Below are 21,788 nucleotides of genomic sequence, written 5' to 3' on the forward strand. Positions count from 1 at the left end.
TCCAAGCTGCACTGCTGGGCTCGCTTTCCAGGTCACTGCTTCAGTGAGCACCGGCTCACACCCATACACACTCGGCTCTGGTACTGGCTGGAGCTAGAGCTTGCACGCGCCTTGCCCCCAGGTGAAGACTCAGATCTGGACAAAAGTCTGTGACTCCCAGAGATGGGGTGGGCAAGGAGGACATCATCCCCATGGCGGGGAGGAACTAGATGGAGCACATGCCCAAGGACTCCTGGACAGGACCCCAGTGGCCAGACAGAGTCCTGCAGGACTGCTGCCTCCTCAGAGATGTTCTGGTGACCCCTCGCCCCCAGCACTATGCAGACACCACCCAAGACTACAATGCAGCCAGCCCTGGTGACCCCACGACCCTGGCGTGGGCTTCCCTTCAAGTCGGGAATGCAGGCCTGGAAGGAGTCGGGCCTGGGGCGGGTGAGTGAGCCACAGGCTGCCCTGGAGACTTCCACGTCCTTCCTGTGCCTGCAACCCCGAGAATCCGCACTGGTCAGGGGAGGATTTGTGCAAAAATGCAGCTGGAGCTGGAGTGTGAAGGATGGTAGGATTTTTTTTTTTAAGTTTTTAATTGCAAAGTTAATTTTCTCCAGCATATATTTAGACATTTTTGACAGGATGAAGTAATATGCTTTCCCAGCTCACCTCCCCACACACTGGCTAATCCCATTGCTGCTCGTTCCTTCCCTGCCCGGTTCTCCTGCCCAAGGGTCTTCCTTCTGCCATCCGCCTGTGATGGGTGGGGGCACAGGCAGGATTCGGAGGAGGGGGTTTCTGCTATCCCCTGAGATCACAGAAATACTTATTAATGGGGGTGGAGGGAAGTGAACTCCTTTAGGAGATTAGAGGTGGCAGGCCACGGGTAAGTGGCCATGGTACAAACGGTGGTTCGGTCAACACCCCCACCCCACCCAACACTGGCCTCTCTCATCCTCTCCATCTCCCACCCCATATTATCCGGTAGTCTGGTCCAGTCGGAGGAAACGAGGCACAAATGCTGCTCCGACTCATACTGGCTGTGCGACCTTGGCCAGCGCCTTGACCACAGAGGGCCTCAGTTTCCTCATTTGTATTGTGCGCCTGTCCCCAGCGAGACTTAATTGAGACCCGGCTTGTAGGGCGCTCAGCACAGAGCTGCACAGGAGGAAAGCTCGCTGCAAGGTGGCTGTCCGCATTACCGGTACCCGGGTGAGGCCAGAGGACGCGAGGGGAGGGCTGGGGGTCGCCCAGGATCCCGCCGCGCGACCACGGGGTCTCCGCCCTCTGCGCCGCGCCGGCGGTGACATTAAAGTCCTGGGCGCGGCCCCGGCCCGCGCGGCATCCTCTGGCGACCGCACCTGGGAGCGCGGCACAGAACGGGTGCGGGGCTGGGCCAGGGCCGCCGGGGGAGCGAGTGGGGCGGGGCCGCGGCGCCCGCTCCCTCCCCGCCGCCCGCCGCCTTCTCCGCCTCCCGCCGCTCGGGCTCATAGCGGCGGCAGCAGCGGCCGCGGCGACAGCTCCGGCTCCCGCTCCCGATCGGTCCTGCGCTCCCGGGCCCCGCGCCCCGACCCCGCCGCCGCGCCTGCCGGGGGCCTCGGGCGCCCCCGCCGCCCGCCTCACGCTGAAGTTCCTGGCCGTGCTGCTGGCCGCGGGCATGCTGGCGTTCCTCGGTGCCGTCATCTGCATCATCGCCAGCGTGCCCCTGGCGGCCAGCCCCGCGCGGGCGCTGCCCGGCGGCACCGACAACGCCTCGGCCGCCGCGGGCGCCGCCGCGTCCCCGGGCCCGCAGCGCAGCCTGAGCGCGCTGCACGGCGCGGGCGCCTCGGCCGGGCCCTCGGCGCTGCCCGGGGCGCCGGCGGCCAGCGCCTACCCGCTGCCACCCGGGCCGCTCTTCAGCCGCTTCCTGTGCACGCCGCTGGCGGCCGCCTGCCCGTCGGGGACCGAGCAAGGGGACGCGGCGGGCGCGGCGCCGGGCGAGCGCGAAGAGCTGCTGCTGCTGCAGAGCACGGCGGAGCAGCTGCGCCAGACGGCGCTGCAGCAGGAGGCGCGCATCCGCGCCGACCAGGACACCATCCGCGAGCTCACCGGCAAGCTGGGCCGCTGCGAGAGCGGCCTGCCGCGCGGCCTCCAGGACGCCGGGCCCCGCCGCGACACCATGGCCGACGGGGCCTGGGACTCGCCCGCGCTCATCCTGGAGCTGGAGGACGCCGTGCGCGCCCTCCGGGACCGCATAGACCGCATCGAGGTGAGCGCCGCGCGCCGTCGGGGAGCCGCCGGGGTGGGAGGGGCCGCCGCCCGCGTGCAAGGGCGCCAGGTGCCCGCGCCACACCCGCGGATCTCCTCGGGTCTCCTGTCTGTGTAACCTGGAGGATCTTTCCTTGCGGGCGAGGCGGGAGGGTTGCTGTCAGGAGCAAGCAGGTGTCTGGAACCTTGACAGCGGCACCTGGAGCGCGCCACAAAGACTCAGTCCATTTCTCTCCATGCACCTCCCTGAGTCTCAGTTTCCGCGACTGTAAAATGGGTATAACGGCGTCCCCTTGTAGTGGAAATTGAACGTGTGTGGAAATGCTTGGCACGTATGAAGATCTCATTAAATGTCCGTTTCCTTCCCCACGAACCCCCAGACAGCTCCAGTCCCACTCCTCGGTCAGGTGAGAAGAGGCACTGGCCAAGACTCAAAGTTCTCCTCGCATGCCAACGAGCCGAGAACACAGTGCCCATAAGACAAACCTGGGTGCCCCTCACCCTCCCTCACTCTTGAATGGGCTGGGGCTGTGGACCTGACGGAAGCAGCTCAGAGGCCAGGTCCAGCCTCAGATACTTGGAAGGCCACAGCTACTGGGTGGGGAATGGATGGCGATGGGGGACCCACCCTGCCTCCTAACAGTCACCTTTTCCAGATTTTCCCAGCTCAAGTTCTGGGCCAGGCATGGGTGGTCCGAGGCAGCAGCCTGCTTCTCTTGGGTGTGATCCTGGGCCAGTCACTTCTCCTGTGGAGTCCTGCAACCTCCTTCCTTCCTGTAAGAACAAATTTGTGGTCTCCAGAAGTGTAGGTCAGACAATCAAACTGGGCCGAACAAACAGCAGGAAGACCCTGGCCACCCCCAGGCATGGAGGTGGACCACAGGAAGGGGGTAGCCTTGTGGAAAAGGGGAAGAAAGTTATGGCGCCTCTGCTTTCCAATCTGAGTGCCACCAGGCGAGGCGAGGACAGAGAGGGGAAGGAAGTAAATGTGGGGCCCCCAAGCTCCTTCAGTGAAATGCCAGGGCAAGGAGCACAGGGGATGCCCACCAGAGGGTTGGCGATGCCCCTGACCAGCAGTCCTCTAGTCGGCTAAGGGCAGAACCCACCCCAGGGTGTCAGAGTCATGGCTCACAGCACTGCGGCCGCCCTCTGATCCCCTTACAGGTGGGAAAACCCAGCTCAAAAACCTCCTCAAGTGAGAAGAAGAGAGGGAGGAAAGCCAGTCCAGCACCCTCTCCCCTGACTCCACCTGGACAGTGCAAGGAAATGACCAGGGATAAGCTTAAACTCCAAAGCGAAAGGGAGCCTTGGTTTCTTCACCTGTGAAATGGGCATAACAGTAGCATGTGCCTCACCAGGTGGCGGAGGATTGAGTGAGTCTACCTGATGTGAAAGGACCCAGAACCGTCCCTGGCACAGAGGCACGCTCAGGCAATTTGAGTGATTGCTATTCTGATCATTGTGCTATAATATAATCAATTTTTTAAAAAAGCAACCAAAAATAAAAATGGAAACAAACTCTTCTTTTAGGAAAACAGATTTTATTCATGTTAAATAATTAATGTCCAGTCGACATCCTTTGGCCTCTCTTAGCCCCCACCCCCATGCCCAGATGGCACGGGCATCTCCTCCCATGTGTGGGCTGGCAGGCTGGGCTGGCCTGGATCTGTTCCCCAGCACCCGAAGCTCTTGGCAGGGTGGGCTCCCCTCGGGAGAACGCACTGAGGCCGGGGGATCCTGGCGGCTGGGATCTGGCGGCAGGTTGGCCTTCCAGGCAGGGGGCCCGGCTTCCCCACATTCACCTTCTCATTTGTTCTGTGTGGTGGACAGGAAGAAAGAAAGGCTGGGGCTGTCTTCTGAGCCTGGTGGGGGCCAGAGCCAGTCTCGGGGGGCCTTTGGCAGGGGCCGCAGTCTGGAGCCCATGGATATGGGGTCAGGCTCCGGCTCTCAGGTGGGACCATGAAGCCAGCGTCTAATTTCTCACTTCTCTTCCCATTCAGTATCTTCAGGAAGCCCCCCGATTTTTCAGGGTCTACCTCTTCTGCCACCAATGTCCTGAAAGTGCTCTTGCTAATGTCCCCGGAGTTGATAAGCCGCGTAGAGACTTTCCTTTCCTTGCTGGGCCTGACTTCTGCCTCTCCCCCCGCCCTCTGCCTGCTCTGCCCGGCTCCTGTCTCCTGGCAGGGGCCACCTCCCGCGTGGTGTGTGCCCCTGTCGGCTGGCCTGTCCCTTTCCCTGCGTGAACCCAGCCACATCTGGAAGCTTCCAGCACCCTTTCCACAGTGGGCCAAACCAAATCTCAGTTCTGGCCCCTGGGGTGTGGACACCACCTGAGCTCCTGCCCCTGGCCTCCCCCCCTCCTGACCGCCCCTGTTGTTCTCCCTGCTCGAGGGCCCCTCGCTCTGGACTCATCTCCTGTGCACCTTGCGGCAGCCTCTTTGCTGGTGTCCCACCTCCAGGTCCCCCCTCCTCCAGGCAGCCCCAGGGGTCCCCCTTATGTCGCTAGAGGGGCTCCCCTGGGGTGCAGACTCCAGGCTGCAGTTTGGGGCTCCGCTGTGCTTCCAGCCTTGCCTCCAGGTCTTCCTACCTCTGCCTGGGTCACCCCAGCACTTCCTGCTCCCCATCTAAGAGTCCGTCCTGAGGTCACCTCCTCCCAGAGGCCTCCCCGATCATGCTCTGCCCACCCCACACCATGCCGTCCCTGCCCACCATCACCCATGCCTCTTGGACTCCCCCTCCCCTCCCAGCCAAACGCGACTAGAACCTTCTCCCCATAGACCTCAATGGCAGCCGCATTCAAAAACTCAGGCGAAACCATCTTCTTGTGTGTTATGTACACATGTATTTATTTATTGTTGTTCATTGAAAAAAAGTCAAAGGTTTGGGGGGGTTTCATTTAATTCCATTTTCTCCCCTTCTGCAGCCCCCCTAAGTCCCAAACCTGCGCAGTGAGCTGCTGTGCAATTAGCATGTCAATGACTGACAGTTCCCTGGGACTCACCTTCCAGCGCTTTCTCTCCTCGGTCACTTGCCCGGCTCCTGTTGCTGGGCTGTTGCCATGGGCTGTGTCTACTTGTTTTTCTTCTAGATTCTCATTGTCAACCTGATGCCCAGTTGCTTCCTTTTTAAGTCTGTTGAATCATTTCTCTCACTGAATTCCCAGGAGTTGCATTACTGGGTCAGAAGATATTGACTTGGATCCTGGGGTTGGAACCCAGGACCTCACAGGCTAGGCAGGTGCTCACCACTGAGCTACATCCCCAGTCCCTTTCTTTTTTCTTTTTTTCCTTTGTGGGGCTGGGGATTGAACCCAGGGCCTTGTACATTCGAGGCAAGCACTCAACCAACTGACCTATATCCCCAGCCCTGGCGTCAAACTTTTGATCTCCTGCCTCAGCCTCCAAAGTAGCTTTCCAGCCTCCGATTATAGGTGTGTGATTTTTTTTTTTTTTTATGGCTCTGGCCAAGAACTACTTTCTAAGAGAGTTAGACCATTTATGTGGCAACTCACGGTGAATGCATGTCCCAGTATTTCATTTTTGTGCTAATTTATGTGCACAGTGAAACTTCAAGGCTGATTTAGCGTTTCTTTGACATAAGCCCCACCCTTAACCCAGCCTGGCAAGATGATTGCCTTCCCCCATCCTGAAGTAGGAGCCATAGCAAGGAATATCCTGCTGCTGATCACAGGAGACGTTGGATTCAGGGAAGCCACAATTTCTGCTGTATCAAAAATCAGTGCTAGTGCCAGGGGTGGTGGCGCACACCTGTAATCCCAGCAAGCTCAGGAGGCTGAGACAGGAGGATCATGAGTTCAAACCCAGCCTCAGCAAAATGAGGCACTAAGCAACTCAGTGAGACCCTGTCTCTACATAAAATACAAAATGGGGCTGGGGATGTGGCTCAGTGGGCGAGTGTCCCTGAGATCAATCCCTGGTACCTGCCAAAAAAAAAAAAAAATCACCGATAGCAATTATAAGTCACAGTTACTGAGCACTTACCCTGCATCAGGAACTATGCATTATCTCATTTAATCCTTATAAAATCTCTATGGGGAAGTTCTATTCTATCCTCCTTTTACAATGAAACAGCTGTTTAGAGAGGTTAAAAAATTTGCTCCAGGTCCCACAGCAGTGGAGCCTGGATTTGATCCATGCAGTGTCTGGCTCCAGAGCCCAAAATTCTTTATGATTAACGCCAGACTCATCTGCAGGGGTCAGATCTCATTCACCTGCAAGAAAGAAAGACAAGTGAGGGCATTGCCCATTGCTGGATACTGTGCTAGACCATGTTGGCCTTAGAACACTCAGAACAAGAGAGCGCCAGGCCAGAGCTCAAAGGCACGTCCTCCAGCCGTTGAAATAATCCGGGGCCTCCCTGTGCTGTTTATGATAATGGCAACTTAACGGGGCACTTGCAACATACCTATTGGCTTGTCCAGTCTTCAGTCCTATGAAATAGGCCACACGCAATCCCATCTTACACAGGGGGCCTGGAGGCTCCGAGTCTGAGGGGCATACCCACACCGGGGCCAGATGCTCCCTGACCCCCTTCCAGCTCCGGATAACTTCTGCTGTGGAAGGCTGCTGGGCAGGGCTGGGTCCTTGCTTGTGGCTCTCCTTTTCCGGGCCTCAGTGTCCTTGCCTGTAAGATGAGAGGAGGGGGCTAGGTGAGGCCCACACTGGAGTCCCTGAACCTCCCACTCCAGCTGATGGTGGCCCTTCGCTCTAGGGAGAAGCCTGATTCTAAATTTCTGCATTTGTTTTTTGTGGTGCTGGGGGTTTAACCCAGGGGAGCTCTACCACTGGGCCACATCCCTGGCCCTTATTTTTTCAAGATTGCATCTCACTCATTGTCCAGGCTGGCTTCGAATTTGCCGTCCTCCTGCCTCAGCCTCCTGAGCCACTGGGATTACAGGCCAGGGCACCTGCTGAAGCCTGGCTTCTTAAATCCCACCTCTCCCACCTGCTTCCTGTGACTCAGAAAACTCCTTCTCCTCTCTGACCCCCAGTCTCCCATTGTCAAATGGGAAGGGCCATCCTGTGTCCTTATAGTCCATCCCTGCCAGGCTCTCCTCTGGTAGGGGAAACCCTTCCCTGTGTTTCAAGCTGGCAGGAGCCACCTGGGCAGAAGGCAGAGTGTCCCCTGTGGATATCTTAGATCCAGAACATGGAAAAGCTTGCCTTTGGTGCTTACAAAGGACCAAATCCTATGTGGACAGCTCCTGGAGATGGTGCACGGGTACATCCCTGAAAGCACCCCCAGATCAAAGCTCAGACCTCCCCCAGCTCCCCAGAAGGCTCCCTCCTGCCCCTCAAAGTCAACACCCCCCACAGGCCCTTCCTAGTCCACCCTTTGTCCCTGGGGGTCCATCTTGCTTGTACTTGAATCCGGGCCTCCTTTGTGCCTGGGTTTTCCATTCTACCTCACACCTGAGACATCAGTCACCAGGCACGTGCTCCTGGGTGTTCCCTGACGGGTGGTGTCCCATAGCAAGGACGCACTTTAATTCACTCACCTCTTCTTCTGCCGGTGGGCATTCGGGTTGTTCCTGATGTCACAAATAAAGCTGCTTTGGACATGTGGGTGACATCTTTCGGTGGCTGTCAGCGTTGGTTCTCCTGCATTCATCTATCCCCAGAAGTGGGACGTCTGGGTGGCAGGAGCGGGTATATTTAGCGCCGGGGTTACTGCCAAATGTGTTCCCAAAGTGGCGGTGAGAGTTTACACGCCCACCTGCATTTGAGCCTCGCCAGCCTGGGCCTGGTCATTTTCAGACACCCCTGTGGTGGTGGGCGTGGGGTGGGCCCACGTGGTTCTAATCTGGGTCGTCCTGGTGACTCCTGCTGTCCAGCATCTCTGCTTAGCTGTGCCTTGCCTGCGGGAGGTGGGGTGAGGTCAGAGTGTGCTCCTCACCGAGGGAGGCATATGTTGGGGTCTCTCTGGCAGCCTTGGATGCACCAGCCCCGTGGAACTCCAGGGACCAGGAGTGAGGTGCTCAACCCAAAGTGGAAGCACTTAGGTGTCCCCACAGCCCTGGTTTACTCCAGGGGAAACTGAGGTTCCCAGAGGCACAGGGACTTGCCAGGGCCACCCAGTGTGGCAGAGGTTGAGCCAGGGCCACCCAGGATTTCTGACTAAAGAGTCTGGGTGTGGGGTTTGGTCTGGGTCCCAGAAGGTGTCTGGGCAGGCAGGACCATGGAGGAAGTTCTATCGCCTTCTGGAAGCAATAGCTTGATTTGGAGTCCTTAGAGGGGACAGGTGACAGAGGCTGGGGAGGCTGGGCCCTAACCACACTCTGGGGACTCTGGGCCCACAGGGGTGTCCAGGATACAGGCACCCCTTCTGCAGCTCCAGAGAGAGTCTTGTCCCCTTTCTTGTCCTCTTTGCCTGTTTGTCTTCTCAAGACAGCTCCAAGCTAGCATTGGGGACCAGGATGACAGAACCCAGTCTGGCTCCTGCCCCTGGCTTTCCTGGCTGGGCTGGGGGAGTCAGGAAGCTTCTGGGGTGTTCCTGAGGAGGAAGGTGGGACAGCAGGGCGGGGTGCATGCTCCCACTGGGCTCCTCGAGAGGCCTCCTGAGGCCCCACCCTGGTGCTCCGTGGTGCCGTCGCCCTGTGCTCTGGCCACTCGTGCAGCAGCTGCCTCTGTGCCACCTGAGCACCCTGGGGCAGGCCTGGGGTCTTCCTCTCCTTAGGGACACAGCAAGCAGCAGCAGGGATGAGATGCCCCTGTGCCCAAGCCTTCCAGCCACGACTGCCCTCCCTTTCACAGACAGTGACACAAAGGAGGCTCAGAGACATCTAGACGCTTGCCTACTTGTTCTGCTGGCCCTTTGATCCATTAACCCAGGTCCAGGACCCAGACTCCTGCCCCTCAATAATAGCAAAGAATAATAAGAATAGTCATGACCATTTGCCAGTCACTTATGTGCGGGGCTGTCCATCTGTTCTCTCATTTTATCATTACTTATGTTCCCAAAGGTAGGTATTGTGAGAACCCACATCTTACAGATGAGGAGACTGAGGGTCAGAGTGGTTGAGCAACTTGCCCAAGGTCACAGATCTAGTATCAAAGAGCCTAGAAATAATGCCGACCTGTGTGGTGTCCATAACAGGAACACAGTTGACAGATGGATGAATGAGTGAATAAAATGAATGAGCGTTCTGCAGCTCTGCCAGAGAAGCCCTCTGGGTCGCTTCTCTCCCTTCGTAGCATCTTAGCTCAGGCATCAGGGAAGCTGCCATCTGGAGGGGGGCAGGCACTGGGCAGGGTGGGGGGCGGGAGAGTGTTCTTGGAAGAAGGAACAGCATGTGCGGAGGCCTTAGGAGGGAGCTCAGTTGGGGGAGTTGGGGCAGCTGGGGACTTTGGGTGGGCGTGACAGGCCGCCTCCTGGGCTGGAGTGTGGTCCTGTAGTGGGGTCAGAGACCAGAGAGGGACTTTATTATGGGGAAGGGGCTACTGAAGGATTTTAGGCAGGAGACCAGCGCGGCTGGACTGAGTTTAGGTGGCGGCCTCTGGCTGCTTTGCGAAGGGACACAGCCACAGCGGGATCCCAGCCCAGGGGACCCGGCCTGCGCTGGAGAGGGACAAAGGGCTGGGCGACGCCGCGGAAGACACCAGACGCGGGGCTGGATTCTGCCGTCAGGCGCTCTGCTTCTGGATTTTGCTTTCTGTTTTTTTAATCATTGGAGATGATTTCTGATAAGGGGCGTAAGTGTGGCCAGCCCCCGGGGACCCGGAGCCGAGGTCCCACCGCCCGCCGCGCCGGCCCCGCCCCCTGGGGACCCGCCGTCCTGATTGGCTGCTGTCAGCCCCGCCTTTCCAGGGGGCCGCCTCAGTCCCGCGTCCTGGCCGCGCCACGAACAGGTCTGGAGTTGGAGACGGACAGTGGCCCCTGCCAGGAAGAGTTGAGTGGTGCTGGCCAGTAACGGGCCGGCCCGCCCTTCGGTGCCAGCTGTACCCTACCCGCCTCCAGTCGCCCGTCCAACCGTCACGATGCCATGAGACAGTAGTGTCACTGCGTCCTTTCTGTCTGGGGGAGACTGAGGCCCCGCAGCCCCCCACGGCAAGGGCGTCCAGTGGTGGAGCCAGGGCGGATGCCTGGCAGGACTCACAGAGGACGTGGGGGTGCTTGATTGGGAAGGTGGGGGTGTGACCCACCCTGCCCGGCTGCCTCCAGAGCCCGCCCTGTGCTCAGCAAGCAGGGCAACCAGCGCAGTGCCCACTGGGCCAATCAACCATCAGGGCAGCACCGAGGAGTGGACACAGTTCCTCGGGTTGTGGAGGTCTTGGCGGAGTGTGTGCTCAGAGCGTCCCTAGAGCAGGACTTGGCATGCCGGGACCGCGCCCTCTTGGCATTCCGGGTACCGAGTGCCCAGGAGCCCCGCACACTAGCGGCTGAGCTGGACTGTCCTGGGCTCTGCTCCAGGCCCGGGAAACTTACCCTAAACTCCACCTGCACTCCCAGCAGGACGGCCACGGCTCCAAGCCCCACTTTCCTGCCTCATCAGGAGCTGAGTGGGGCGGTGGCGTGGTCATCACCCCCTCTCTCCCACACCATCTCAGGCCAGGGGCCCACTTGGCAGCTGGCCGGGAGCCCACGCAGCATAGCGAGCCACCGAAGCAGATGGCAAGGGGAGTGGGGGAGTTGTGTTCTGATTCAGGAGCTGGGGTGGGGAGGGGCTGTGCGTGATGGGGAGCCCACCTCCTCCCTGGAACACGTGGCCACCCCCCCAGCTGGCATGCATCCTGAAGGGGGCAGTGGATCAGCATTAGTGTAAATAGCCGGTGTCCCCCCTGTCCTGGTGCCCAGCTAGAGAGGCATTGGCTCCAGCGGCACTAGGCAATGCAGAAGCACTCCTGCTTCAGAGAGGCATTGGCTCCAGCGGCACTAGGCAATGCAGAAGCACTCCTGCTTCGGTGTCCCCAGCCTTTCAAAGGGGTCCTGAGAGTGCCACCTTCAGTGAAAGTGTGAAGATTTATGAACAGCACGGGAAGTGTCAGGCCTGGCCCGGCCTGCGGTCTCCTGGGTGCACACTCTTTCCGAGTGTGGCACGGAGGCTGGCGGGGAACTGGGAGCAGATCAGAGGGTCAGAGCTGGGGGCGGGGGTCCCTGCCACAGCCTTCTCAGCTCTGAGGAGGAACACCCCTGTGAGCTGATGGCCACAGGCCAAGCCGGACATACTGAGAGGCCCACCCGCCCATCCCCACTTCCCCCCAGCCCAGGGACCACGAGGGCATTTGGAAGGCTGAGCAGCTGCGACCTCTAAGATGGGCTGTGGCGGAGGATAAAGGTGGCCGGGGTCTCCCTGCCCCACTGCTTCATGGGGTCTCCTGGACCTTTTCAGAGGCTGGAACAGGGAGGTCGAGCCTCAGTCCCTCCCCCCCGCCACCAGATGGAGCGGGGCTGAATTTGCACTGGTACAGACCCCAAGGCCACCTCACCTTTCCCACAGGAGCCTCTCAGCAGAGCTGGGGGACAGACAGGACAGAGCAGTGGCAGGACAAGTGTCCAGAACAGCCAGGTGACAAATGATGCCTAGTGAAGATAGCGGAGTGGGGCTGCCAGGGGACTCCTCTGCTGCCTGCTGCCGAAGTGACAGTGGGTGACTCTCCCCCCGGTCTCCCTGCCCCCAAAATGGGGACACTGATGGCACCTTCATCACAGACGTGTTACATGGGTCAGTGGGTGACTGTTGGCGAGAGGCCTGTTGGGCCTGAGCCAGAGAGACAGCACCGTCCCACCTGGCCCAAGCCGCGTGCCATGCCCCTGCACCCACCCTGGCCAGGCTCTGGGTAGGACCCTCCCTGCGGGACCCCCGCAGGCCATCACTCACCCTGCACAGCCTGCAGCGGGCGTGCCAAGGCCCCGTCCCGCAGACAGGAGCAGGGGTCCCAGGTGGCCGGCCGCCTGCTCCTGCTCTCTGGGCACAGTGCCAGGGAGCTGGTCCCTCCAGTTCCTTGACATGAGGCCACCCCAGCATTCACGGGGTCAGCTCCCATATCCCCCAGCACATTGAAACATGGGACACACTTATCCTCCTGCCACATGGCTAAAAACAGGGACATGCCTGTCACCCAGTAAATGACCAGCAAGGCTGGGGCTGGGCTGATGAGGCTGAGAGGGTCATCTCTGCTTGTCCCAAGCTCCAGAGCCAGCCCCTGGCAGCTCGGGGCACTCACGAGATGGCAGGTCCTGGGCTTTCTGTGTCGCTGTATCTCTAGCACCCTAAATGGGGGCCCAGCACGTGGTAGGTGCTCAGTGAGTGAACTGTGAGGATTTGATGAACTCAAGTCTGGGTCCCAGGCCTGGGGACAGGGCCATGACCAGGCCAGAACTGCTCAGGAGCATGGAGGAGACAGGAATCCCCTGGGAGGGCGAATGTTCAGTTTGCTCCTAGAAGCTATTAGGAATTATTAATCTCTGACTGATTTCCTGTGACATGTCTGCCAGAGACTGTCCACTCCAAGAGTCTGAACCCGCAGCCTTACCCATCTCCCTCCACCAGGAGAGGGCAAGGAGAGCTCCCTGCTCCCTGCCCCAGTTCTCCTTCCGGCCAGGACCTTATGGCAGGACAGGAGGGGCTCTGGGCACTCGGTCCCCATCCTGGGCTGGGTGATGTGAGTCCCCCACCCGAACACCGTGTCCCAGACAGTAATTGCAACAGCAGGCTGCCTGTTGGCATTGGCCCTCAGTGCCCCACAGCCCTGCCAACTGGGTGCCATTGTCTCGGGAGAAAGTAAGTTCAGAGGGCTGGGGATGTGGCTCAAGCGGTAGCGCTCGCCTGGCATGCGTGCGGCCCGGGTTCGATCCTCAGCACCACATACCAACAAAGATGTTGTGTCCGCCGAGAACTAAAAAATAAATATTAAAAAAATTCTCTCTCTCTCTCTCTCTCTCTCTCTCTCTCTCTCTCTCTCTCTCTCTCCTCTCTCACTCTCTCTTTAAAAAAAAAAAAAAAAAAAAGAAAGTAAGTTCAGAGAGCTCGGGATTTCCCAGGGCCACGGGGCGGGCTGCCTCCAAGCTGGACTTGAGTCCGGGGCCATCAAACTCCAGTCTGGGATCTTCTGCCTGCAAAGGCTGTGCCCCAGAGTCCTGTCCCAGAAGACCCTGGCTTATGCCTCTGGGTCTGCCTTGATGGCAGTGCCACGTGCAGAGAGCCAACACCCCTGGGGGCAGTGGACACGGCCCAGCAGGCTGACCCCGACTGGTGCCTGGGTGTGAGCAGTGAGTAGAGGGGGCCCGGCCCCAGCACTCCCAGGCCTTGGCAGAGCTGTGCCCGCCCCCATGGGTCTAGTGACAGGCCACCCAGGCCTTGGTAGCTACAAGGCCGAAAGGCCCGCGGAGGCTCGCCCGCTGGCTTCTCTAAGACAGTGGGTGTCCAGGTGCCCGAGGCTTCCCCCTCCCTCCCGTGGCCTCACCTTCCCTCCTTCTCTCCCTCCAAGCAGCAGGAGCTCCCAGCCCACGTGAACCTCTCGGCCGCCCCGGCCCCCGCCCCCGTGGTGCCCACCGCCCTGCACTCCAAGATGGACGAGCTGGAGGGGCAGCTGCTGGCCAAGGTGCTGGCGCTGGAGAAAGAACGCGTGGCCCTCAGTCACAGCAGCCACCGGCAGCGGCAGGAGGTGGAGAAGGAGCTGGATGCCCTGCAGGACCGCGTGGCTGAGCTGGAGCACGGTGGGTCCTGGGCCCCACGAGGCCCCGAGGTGCCAGGTCCACCCTGAGCTCGTGCTTTCCAGAGGCTAAAGCTGGATGGGATGGTGGGGAGGAGGCTGGGAGTACAGAATAAGTGGGGGACAGTATCATCAGACCTAAGTTATCATTGACAGTTACCACTTCCTGGTACTACTGAACCCGAGGAGTGGGCTAGGCGCACAACATGTCAGCTGTCAGTCCTCACAAACTGCACAGGGATTTTCACAGGCGACGAAACTGAGGCTCAGAGGTCAAGTGACTTGCCCAAGGTCACACAGCCAAAAAGTGAAGGATTGAGACCTCTATCCAGTCCGTTCGACTCCAGCGTCATGCATTTAAACACCCACAAATAACACCTGCAGCAACTACCAGTCAGGGTTTTGTCATTTGCCTAACACCCAGGCCTGGCCCTGCTGGGGAGGCAGAGCAGCATAATAGATGGTGTCAGGGGTGGGCATCAGGAGGGCTCGCTCCAGGCTCCACATCTGTCACTGGCTTGCTCGGTGACCTGGGAAGGTCACTTCTTTCCCCAGGCCTGTTTTTCTCATCCAAGAAATGGGGGTTTAGGACTCCTGAGATCTCATGGGCCTTTTAGCCTTGAAACCTTGTGGAAACAAGTTGGGGAGCAGGAGAAACCACTGACTGAAGGAACTGAGGCCCAGAGAGGTCACGTTGAACTTGTTGATGGTCACACAGCCTGGAAATGGCAGAGGCAGAATTTGAACTCAGGACATCTAGGTCCAGACCGGGTGTGGGGGGGATTCATCACTTATATTCCTTAGCCAGAGGCAGAGTAGAGAAGACGGGTGGGGACGACCCACTCGACGCCTGTGGGTGGCTGGGCGCCGCTAGCCCTCTTTCTGGAGCGCCTGTGCACCCAGCCCTTGCTGGCTGCTCTGACCCTGCCATGCCACCCCCCAGGGTCCTCGGCCTACAGCCCCCCGGACGCCTTCAAGATCAGCATCCCCATCCGCAACAACTACATGTATGGGCGGGTGCGCAAGGCGCTGCCCGAGCTCTACGCGTTCACCGCCTGCATGTGGCTGCGGTCCAAGTCGGGCGGCACCGGCCAGGGCACCCCCTTCTCCTACTCGGTGCCCGGGCAGGCCAACGAGATCGTGCTGCTGGAGGCTGGCCACGAGCCCATGGAGCTGCTGATCAACGACAAGGTAGGCAGGAGGGGCCCTGCAGCGCCGCCTTGCCACGGGTCAGCGCTGGAGCTCTGCTCGGCCGATTCAGCACACGTTAAATGCCTCCTGTGTGTGTGCCAGACGGGTGCTGGGAAGGCAAAGGCAATCCAGAGGTGGGCTGGCCGGGTCGGGTCGCTCCCGTTGTCTAGAGGAGCAGGGGAGGTCACAGACTCGAGGTGACTTCCCCAGTGGCCCAGCTGTGGGGGCGGGGCTGGAGGTGCCCGTGCCCCAGGGCCTGCTCTGTTCTTCCGGAGAGAGAGAAAGAAGGAAGAGAGGTGCATGGACCGGCCTGGGGAGGGGGGAAGGCTGGGGACCTCCCCCTCTGCCAGTTTCTTTGCCCTCCACTCTGTGGGGGAGACGCGGCTGGGGCCATTCTGGGACCTGAGTGCCGGGTGGAAGCAAGTGCATCGCGCCCACTGAGTGAGGTGGCCATTCGCCTGCCTGGGCCTTGATTTCCCACCTGTGAGCAGGGAGGACAATAGTCCTTGCCCCTCAGGTTGTCATAGGAAGCAAGTGGCTTAACCCCACATAGAGGGTCTGAGCAGAGCCTGGCATTTAGCCTTGACAATGTGAGCTCCGCTGTCACCCAAGGCGCAGCCCTACAAAGCTCTATCCTGCTGCCACCCCAGCCTACCCCACAGCCTGGGAGTCAGGTCTCTTCGTTGTCCCCATCCTGCAGGGAGAGCAGCGAGACTCAGAGGGGAAGCCAGGCTTCCTGGCCACGCTGCTGGTGAGGGCAAAAGTGTGATTTGGATTTTGAGCTCCAGAAGTCACCTCTTACCCCCTCCCCTGTTCTGCCTCCTCACACCCAGGCTCCCGTCCCCATGTCCCTTCCCCTGGCCTGGCTGGAAGACAGGGAAGGAGGAGTGATTGGCGGGGCAGGTGATGGAGGGGCAGGAAGAGGAAGCTCTCATCACCCCTGTTCCCCGCCAAAGTTCCTCCTCCTGCCTGACACACTGCTTTGGCCTTGCTGGCACAGTGATCCCTTAAGGTCCCCTGGAAATGCAGGCATCACATGTCACACCCACCTGTGACCAGCTCACAGCCACACAGAGTCAGGAGATGTCTCTCCTGGGAGTCCTGGGAGAAAAGGAAGGAGATGGGCCCAGGACACAGTGAATTTCTCTTGTGGCCCAAGAAGCTCAAAGACCATCCAGGTAGCTGGGCTCCATCTAGACCCTGCCACCTTGCTCCTACCACCACCGGCTGGCTGCCATCCCTGGCCTTGCCCAGGACAGCCCAGGAGTTCAGCACCCTGGACAAGGCACCAGGCCTCTCACTTTCCTGCTAGGCGGTGCGTGGTTTGCCTGGCAACAGAGTGGCCGGATACCACTGACCTTCCAGGTGTCCTCTCTTCCCATCTCCCTGTGGCCTCTGTACTACTCTGGTAGTGTTGTCCCTGAAGTCCTGCCCTCCTGGGCAGGCACAGCTCACTTGAGGCCATGACCAGACCCATCTCCCCAGTGTCCAGAATCAGGCCTGGCACCAAGTAGGCCCCAGAGAGCGCATGGGATGAGGGAGCCCTCTAGGACTGCCATGTCCACGTACTGCAAGTGCCGTCACCTCACAGGCCAAGCCCAGCCCCTCAGCAGAGGCCCCGGAGCTCGGTGATGAGTCTGAGGCTCGTGGTGAACTAACCGTGGCTTCCTGGCTGGAGGGAAAGACAGGGCTGCTGTTTGCCCTCCTTTGACCACTTCGCTTTACAGACAAGGAAACTGAGGTCCAAGGCGGGAAGAACAGCCTCCCAGGTCACGCAGGGGGTTGGTGGCAGAGCTAGAGCCAGATACTGGCACCTGGCCTCGGGTCCATGGCCTCTTTTTTGCTGCTAGTGCCCTGGCCCCGGCTGTGTGTGGACATGGGGTGCTGCATGCAGGGGGAGCGGGCCATGGGACACTGCCTCCACCCGCATGACCTTGTGGGTCTAGAAGCAGTGGAAGACCCAAACTGGACCGTCACTCGTGACCTGAGGGAAGCTGCTTGGTTAGGCTGTGGGGGAAGGGAGAGGGGTCAGCAGAACCCTGGGACGGGAGGGAGGCAGGTTCAGGACTTGGGCCAGTCCCTGGGTCTCCCAGCCCCACCCCCCTGCTCCAGCTTTGGGCCTGTGGCTCCCCTGACCTGGGTTGGGGGATCTGTGTCCAGGTGGCCCAGCTGCCCCTGAGCCTGAAGGACAGCAGCTGGCACCACATCTGCATCACCTGGACCACAAGGGATGGCCTGTGGTCTGCCTACCAGGATGGGGAGCTGCGAGGCTCTGGGGAGAACCTGGCGGCCTGGCACCCCATCAAGCCCCATGGGATCCTCATCCTGGGCCAGGAGCAGGTAAGGGTCGGACTGGTGTCAGGCTGGAGGCCCAAGAGCCTGCCCAGGGGCCCTGAGGGGAGAGGCAGGCATAGGGGACCTGAGAACACAACAGTGACCATTCAGGCAGATCCCCCCATTCTACAAATGGGCAGACTGAGGGCCAAAGACAGTAGGGACTGGCCAAAGGGACTGGGACCTTAGGGAGGACTAGAAACTCAAGGTGGGGCTATGTCCTTGGAGGGGGGCTAGAACCTTGGAGTGGGTGTAGAGCTTGGAGGTAAAGGGAGAACCTGAGGGTGGGACTGGAACCTGGATGTGGGGCTGGAACCTTGAAGATGGTGCTAGAACCTTAGGGATGGAGCTAGAACCTTGTAAGGGAGCTAGATCTGGAGGTGGGGCTAGGACCTTAGAGTGGAGCTTGGATGGAAGCAGAGCTAGGACCCTGGAGGTGGGGCTAGGACCTAGAGGCGGGGCTAGAACCTGGAGGCGGGGCTAGAACCTGGAGGCGGGGTTAGAACCTGGAGGTGGGCTAGGACCTAGAGGTGGGGCTAGGACCTGGAGGCGGGGCTAGGACCTGGAGGCGGGGCTAGGACCTGGAGGTGGGGCTAGGACCTGGAGGTGGGCTGGGACCTGGAGGCGGGGCTAGGACCTGGAGGCGGGGTTAGAACATGGAGGCGGGGCTAGGACCTGGAGGCGGGGCTAGGACCTGGAGGCGGGGCTAGGACCTGGAGGTGGGGCTAGGACCTGGAGGCGGGGCTAGGACCTGGAGGCGGGGCTAGGACCTGGAGGTGGGCTGGGACCTGGAGGCGGGGCTAGGACCTGGAGGCGGGGTTAGAACATGGAGGTGGGGCTAGGACCTGGAGGTGGGGCTAGGACCTGGAGGCGGGGCTAGAACCTGGAGGCGGGGCTAGGACCTGGAGGCAGGGCTAGGACCTTGGGCAGGGCCTCCCGGGGAAAGGGCCTGGCTGCTGTTCTTTCTGCTCCCTCACGCCACACCTCTTTCTTCTCCCGGCTTCTCTCTTGGCCTAGGACACCCTCGGGGGCCGATTTGATGCCACCCAGGCCTTCGTCGGGGACATCACCCAGTTTAATCTGTGGGACCATGCCCTGACACCCGCCCAGGTCCTGGGCATTGCCAACTGTACTGGGCCGCTGCTGGGCAACGTCCTCCCCTGGGAGGACAAGCTGGTTGAGGCCTTCGGGGGTGCAACGAAGTCCTCCTTCGACGTGTGCAAGGGGCGAGCCAAGGCATGAGGGGCCACCTCGCCTGCCACCTGGGGGACCCCGGGGCGGTCCTTCCCTCCTCAGCCTGCCCACACTCTGGCCTCCCTCCTGCCCCTCCTGGCCATGTCTCCCATCCCTCTCACCTGTATACACACCTCCAGAATCCCTGCCCTTCGGTGGGTCCCCTTGGCCTCCTGGGTGGGCACAAGCATCTCAAGTCAACAGGTCAAGCCCGGGGACTCCAGGCCCCGCCCACCCTCCTGGCGTTACACGGGGTGACCCGGCCTGCCCGCCCTCTCCCATCGAACACACGGATTCCACCAACCTCAGCAGCATCCCCTCCGGGTCGGGTCGTGTATGGCGGTGGCCTCAGTACCTTTGTCCCCCAGGCTGTAGGTGGCCCCTTTCTCTCGGGGCCGCAGCAGGAGGCGGAAGGGGCTGACACAAGCATTGGAGAGCTGACTGCCTCTCCCTCCTCTCCCGCTGCCCATGGAGTGCGGGGTCTGGACAAGCCGCCAGCCCTTACCCCTCCTCCTCCTGTGTGTGTGTGCAGTGGTGTGAACGTCGGTCCCACGCCCAGGCTCACCCGCCTCAGTTTCCAGGATATTCCCTGCTCAGCCCCACCTGCAGGGCTGGGGTCCCATGGACCAGAGGCCACAGGACTATGGTCACTTCTTGTGCCCAGGGCTTGGGCCACTTTCTCTGGTCTGGGAGCAGCTTAAAGCAGAAGAGTCATGGCCCAGGACACTCCTTCTGCATGGCCCTGGGGAGGGAGGAAGATGCCGAGAGGGCCCTGCTGCTAACCTGCTGTGTGGTCTTCTATAAGTGCCTGCCCTCTCTGGGCCTAGTTTTCTCTTTGTGAGTTGAGGCCCTTGGTTTGGCCATTTCCGAGAGCTCTCCAGATGGATAGTGAGATGACGCCCCCACCTGACCAGGTGGATAGTGCAGAGAAAACCTGAGAACCCAGGGGCTTGGTAGGGGCAGGTTCTGGGACTGGGCAGCAGATGGATCAGGCTGGGCATGTGTCTCCAAGGGTCAAGGTTCAGGGTAAGGTTCAAGACAGAACAGACTCACACATGGATCATAAGTATCAGCTCCTTCTGGGTCCTGCCAGCCTGGCACCCTTGCCTAAGAGTGTCACAAAGACCTTGAGTCCTCACCAGCTCCCCCAAGAGAGTGGAAGAATGTCAGAGCTGAGAAAAGCCATCCAGCCTCACCTCTTGCTGTGAGAAATGGGGAAGAACTCAGAGAGGGCAAGTATCTTGCACAGGATCACACAGCACAATGGGGGAGAGTCAGAACTAGAATCCAGAGCTTTTGACTTTCTCTTCAGTGCTCCTCCCTCCACACCACACTTTCTTTGGGTCCAGTCCACACCTGAGAGGGTGGACATTTGAGAGGGCAGGATGCTTTCTAGCATGCCACTGGAACGTTTCCCTTCAGGCAACACCCAGACATCTTGGCACCCCAGGACGGGGAGGATGACCCCTGGGCACTGTGGCAGAAGGGACAGCTGGGGATGCACGTGTCCCTCCCAGGCGTCTGAGCAATGGCACTGGTGCCTCTCACCCCACCTCTTGTTTCCTGCTCCGCTCCCCATGGCCGCTCAGCCTGAGCCATGACGCGAGAGCCACAGGGTGTGGGGCTCAGTGCCCTGGAAGTGTGTCCATGTCCTGGACTTGTGGCCTCCGCCCCCAGGTCCTCGTTTCCACTTTGAGAGCACAGACGATTGCTCAGCACCTGGGTCCCAGGGCCCTGGAAGACAGGCACTCGGGCTTCAGCCAGGACCACTGAGATCTCGGTTGCCCCGGTAACAGCCAATGACATCAGCCCCAGTGCTGGGTCAAGTGTCTCATCGCGATGACACGGGCTGTTGCTGGGGCAATGGCAGGGTTCGGAACTTAGATGCTGGGGACGTGACCTTGTTGGGTTTCTGCTACTATTTTGAGACCTTAGAAGGATCAGGCCTTGGGAGGGAGGTGACAGAAACTGCTTGGCCACTTGAGCCCACCCAGACACGTCATCCCCAGTCCTTTATGCTTTGTCACAGTGAGGACTCGACATGGACGCCTGAGCTTCGTTTCTGTGCCAATCACCTTGGTCAGCCCCAAGAGGGAAGGGAACAAACTGGCGATGTTGGGGTGTGCCTCTGAGTGTGTCTGCACCCCTCCCTCATCTGTTCAGACTTCTGCGGACACAGGGCACCTGCTCTTGGGACAGTCGGGTAACTTGAGCTGCTCCTGGACATGTCCAAGAGTCAGGGAGAAAGGGGCTGGGCCTGGCCACCCAGGAGGATGGGGCTGGCCATGTCGGGCCTCTTTAGGCACCTGGCGCTCGCTGAGCCCTGTGCACAGCACAGTCACAGGTTAGGACCCTCTTGGCCTCGAGTTCAGGGAGGTCCCTGGGGCTCAGAGGGCGAAGCGCCTGCCTGTGTCCCTCGGCCTCCCAGGGGCGAAGTACAGATTTCCACCCACACACAGGGCCAGCCTCAGCCAGGGCCCAAGAACCCCAACCACACAGACGAGCTCAGGTGCACTGCTGCGGGTGTGGTTTGGCCTGAAGGGATGGCCACCTGGCTCAGAGGGACGGAGAGACAGGTGTTCCTGGAGGGACCTTACCTAGGGCCAAGGTCCCTTTGGTGAGGCCTGAGGGATCTTGACCTGGGGACCAGGCAGGGAGGGGACGCATCTGCTTCTCTTCAGACTCTGCTGTGAGCCACGCCCTGGGCAGGTGCTCCACAGCTGCTCTGCCAGATGCCTTAAGGCATGTGGCAGCACCCCTCCCAGAGTCCCTAGGGGGCGTACACCCTTGCCACAGTTGTGCATGACCGGGGACCACAGATGGGGCACGGAAGTTCTCGGAGGAGGACGAAGCCCTCACTTTACAGATGAAGAAGCTGAGGCCTGGGGAGGGCGAGTGACCCCCCAAAGCACCTGCTGAGACTGGGGCGCTGTGAGCCCCGCTGGCAGGCCACGCCCCATTCTCTCCAGGACCCAGGCCCTTTCCTAGGTGTCCCAGACCCTGGCCTGAGGGGACTGGGGAGGGGCCCTGCCAGAGATGGGATCACTCTTCACCCCTATTTCAGATGCCTGCCACCCCGGACCCCACCCCGACACCCTGACCCTGGGAAGGGGCCCGTGTGGC

At 60.2% G+C, this 21,788-nt stretch overlaps 1 protein-coding gene across 1 annotated transcript; it reads left to right on the forward strand.

The window, feature by feature from the left end:
- Window positions 1-342: 342 nt before the first annotated feature.
- Nptxr (neuronal pentraxin receptor) lies at window positions 343-18,674 on the forward strand. The gene is made up of 6 exons (XM_026411495.2): window positions 343-432; window positions 1,211-2,236; window positions 13,686-13,911; window positions 14,851-15,098; window positions 17,259-17,438; window positions 18,450-18,674. Exons 1-6 carry the CDS (start codon window positions 343-345, stop codon window positions 18,672-18,674), a joined length of 1,995 nt encoding a protein of 664 aa, XP_026267280.2.
- Window positions 18,675-21,788: the final 3,114 nt, after the last annotated feature.

This window comes from Urocitellus parryii, chromosome 5 (assembly GCF_045843805.1).
Source record: "Urocitellus parryii isolate mUroPar1 chromosome 5, mUroPar1.hap1, whole genome shotgun sequence".
NCBI lineage: Eukaryota > Metazoa > Chordata > Mammalia > Rodentia > Sciuridae > Urocitellus > Urocitellus parryii.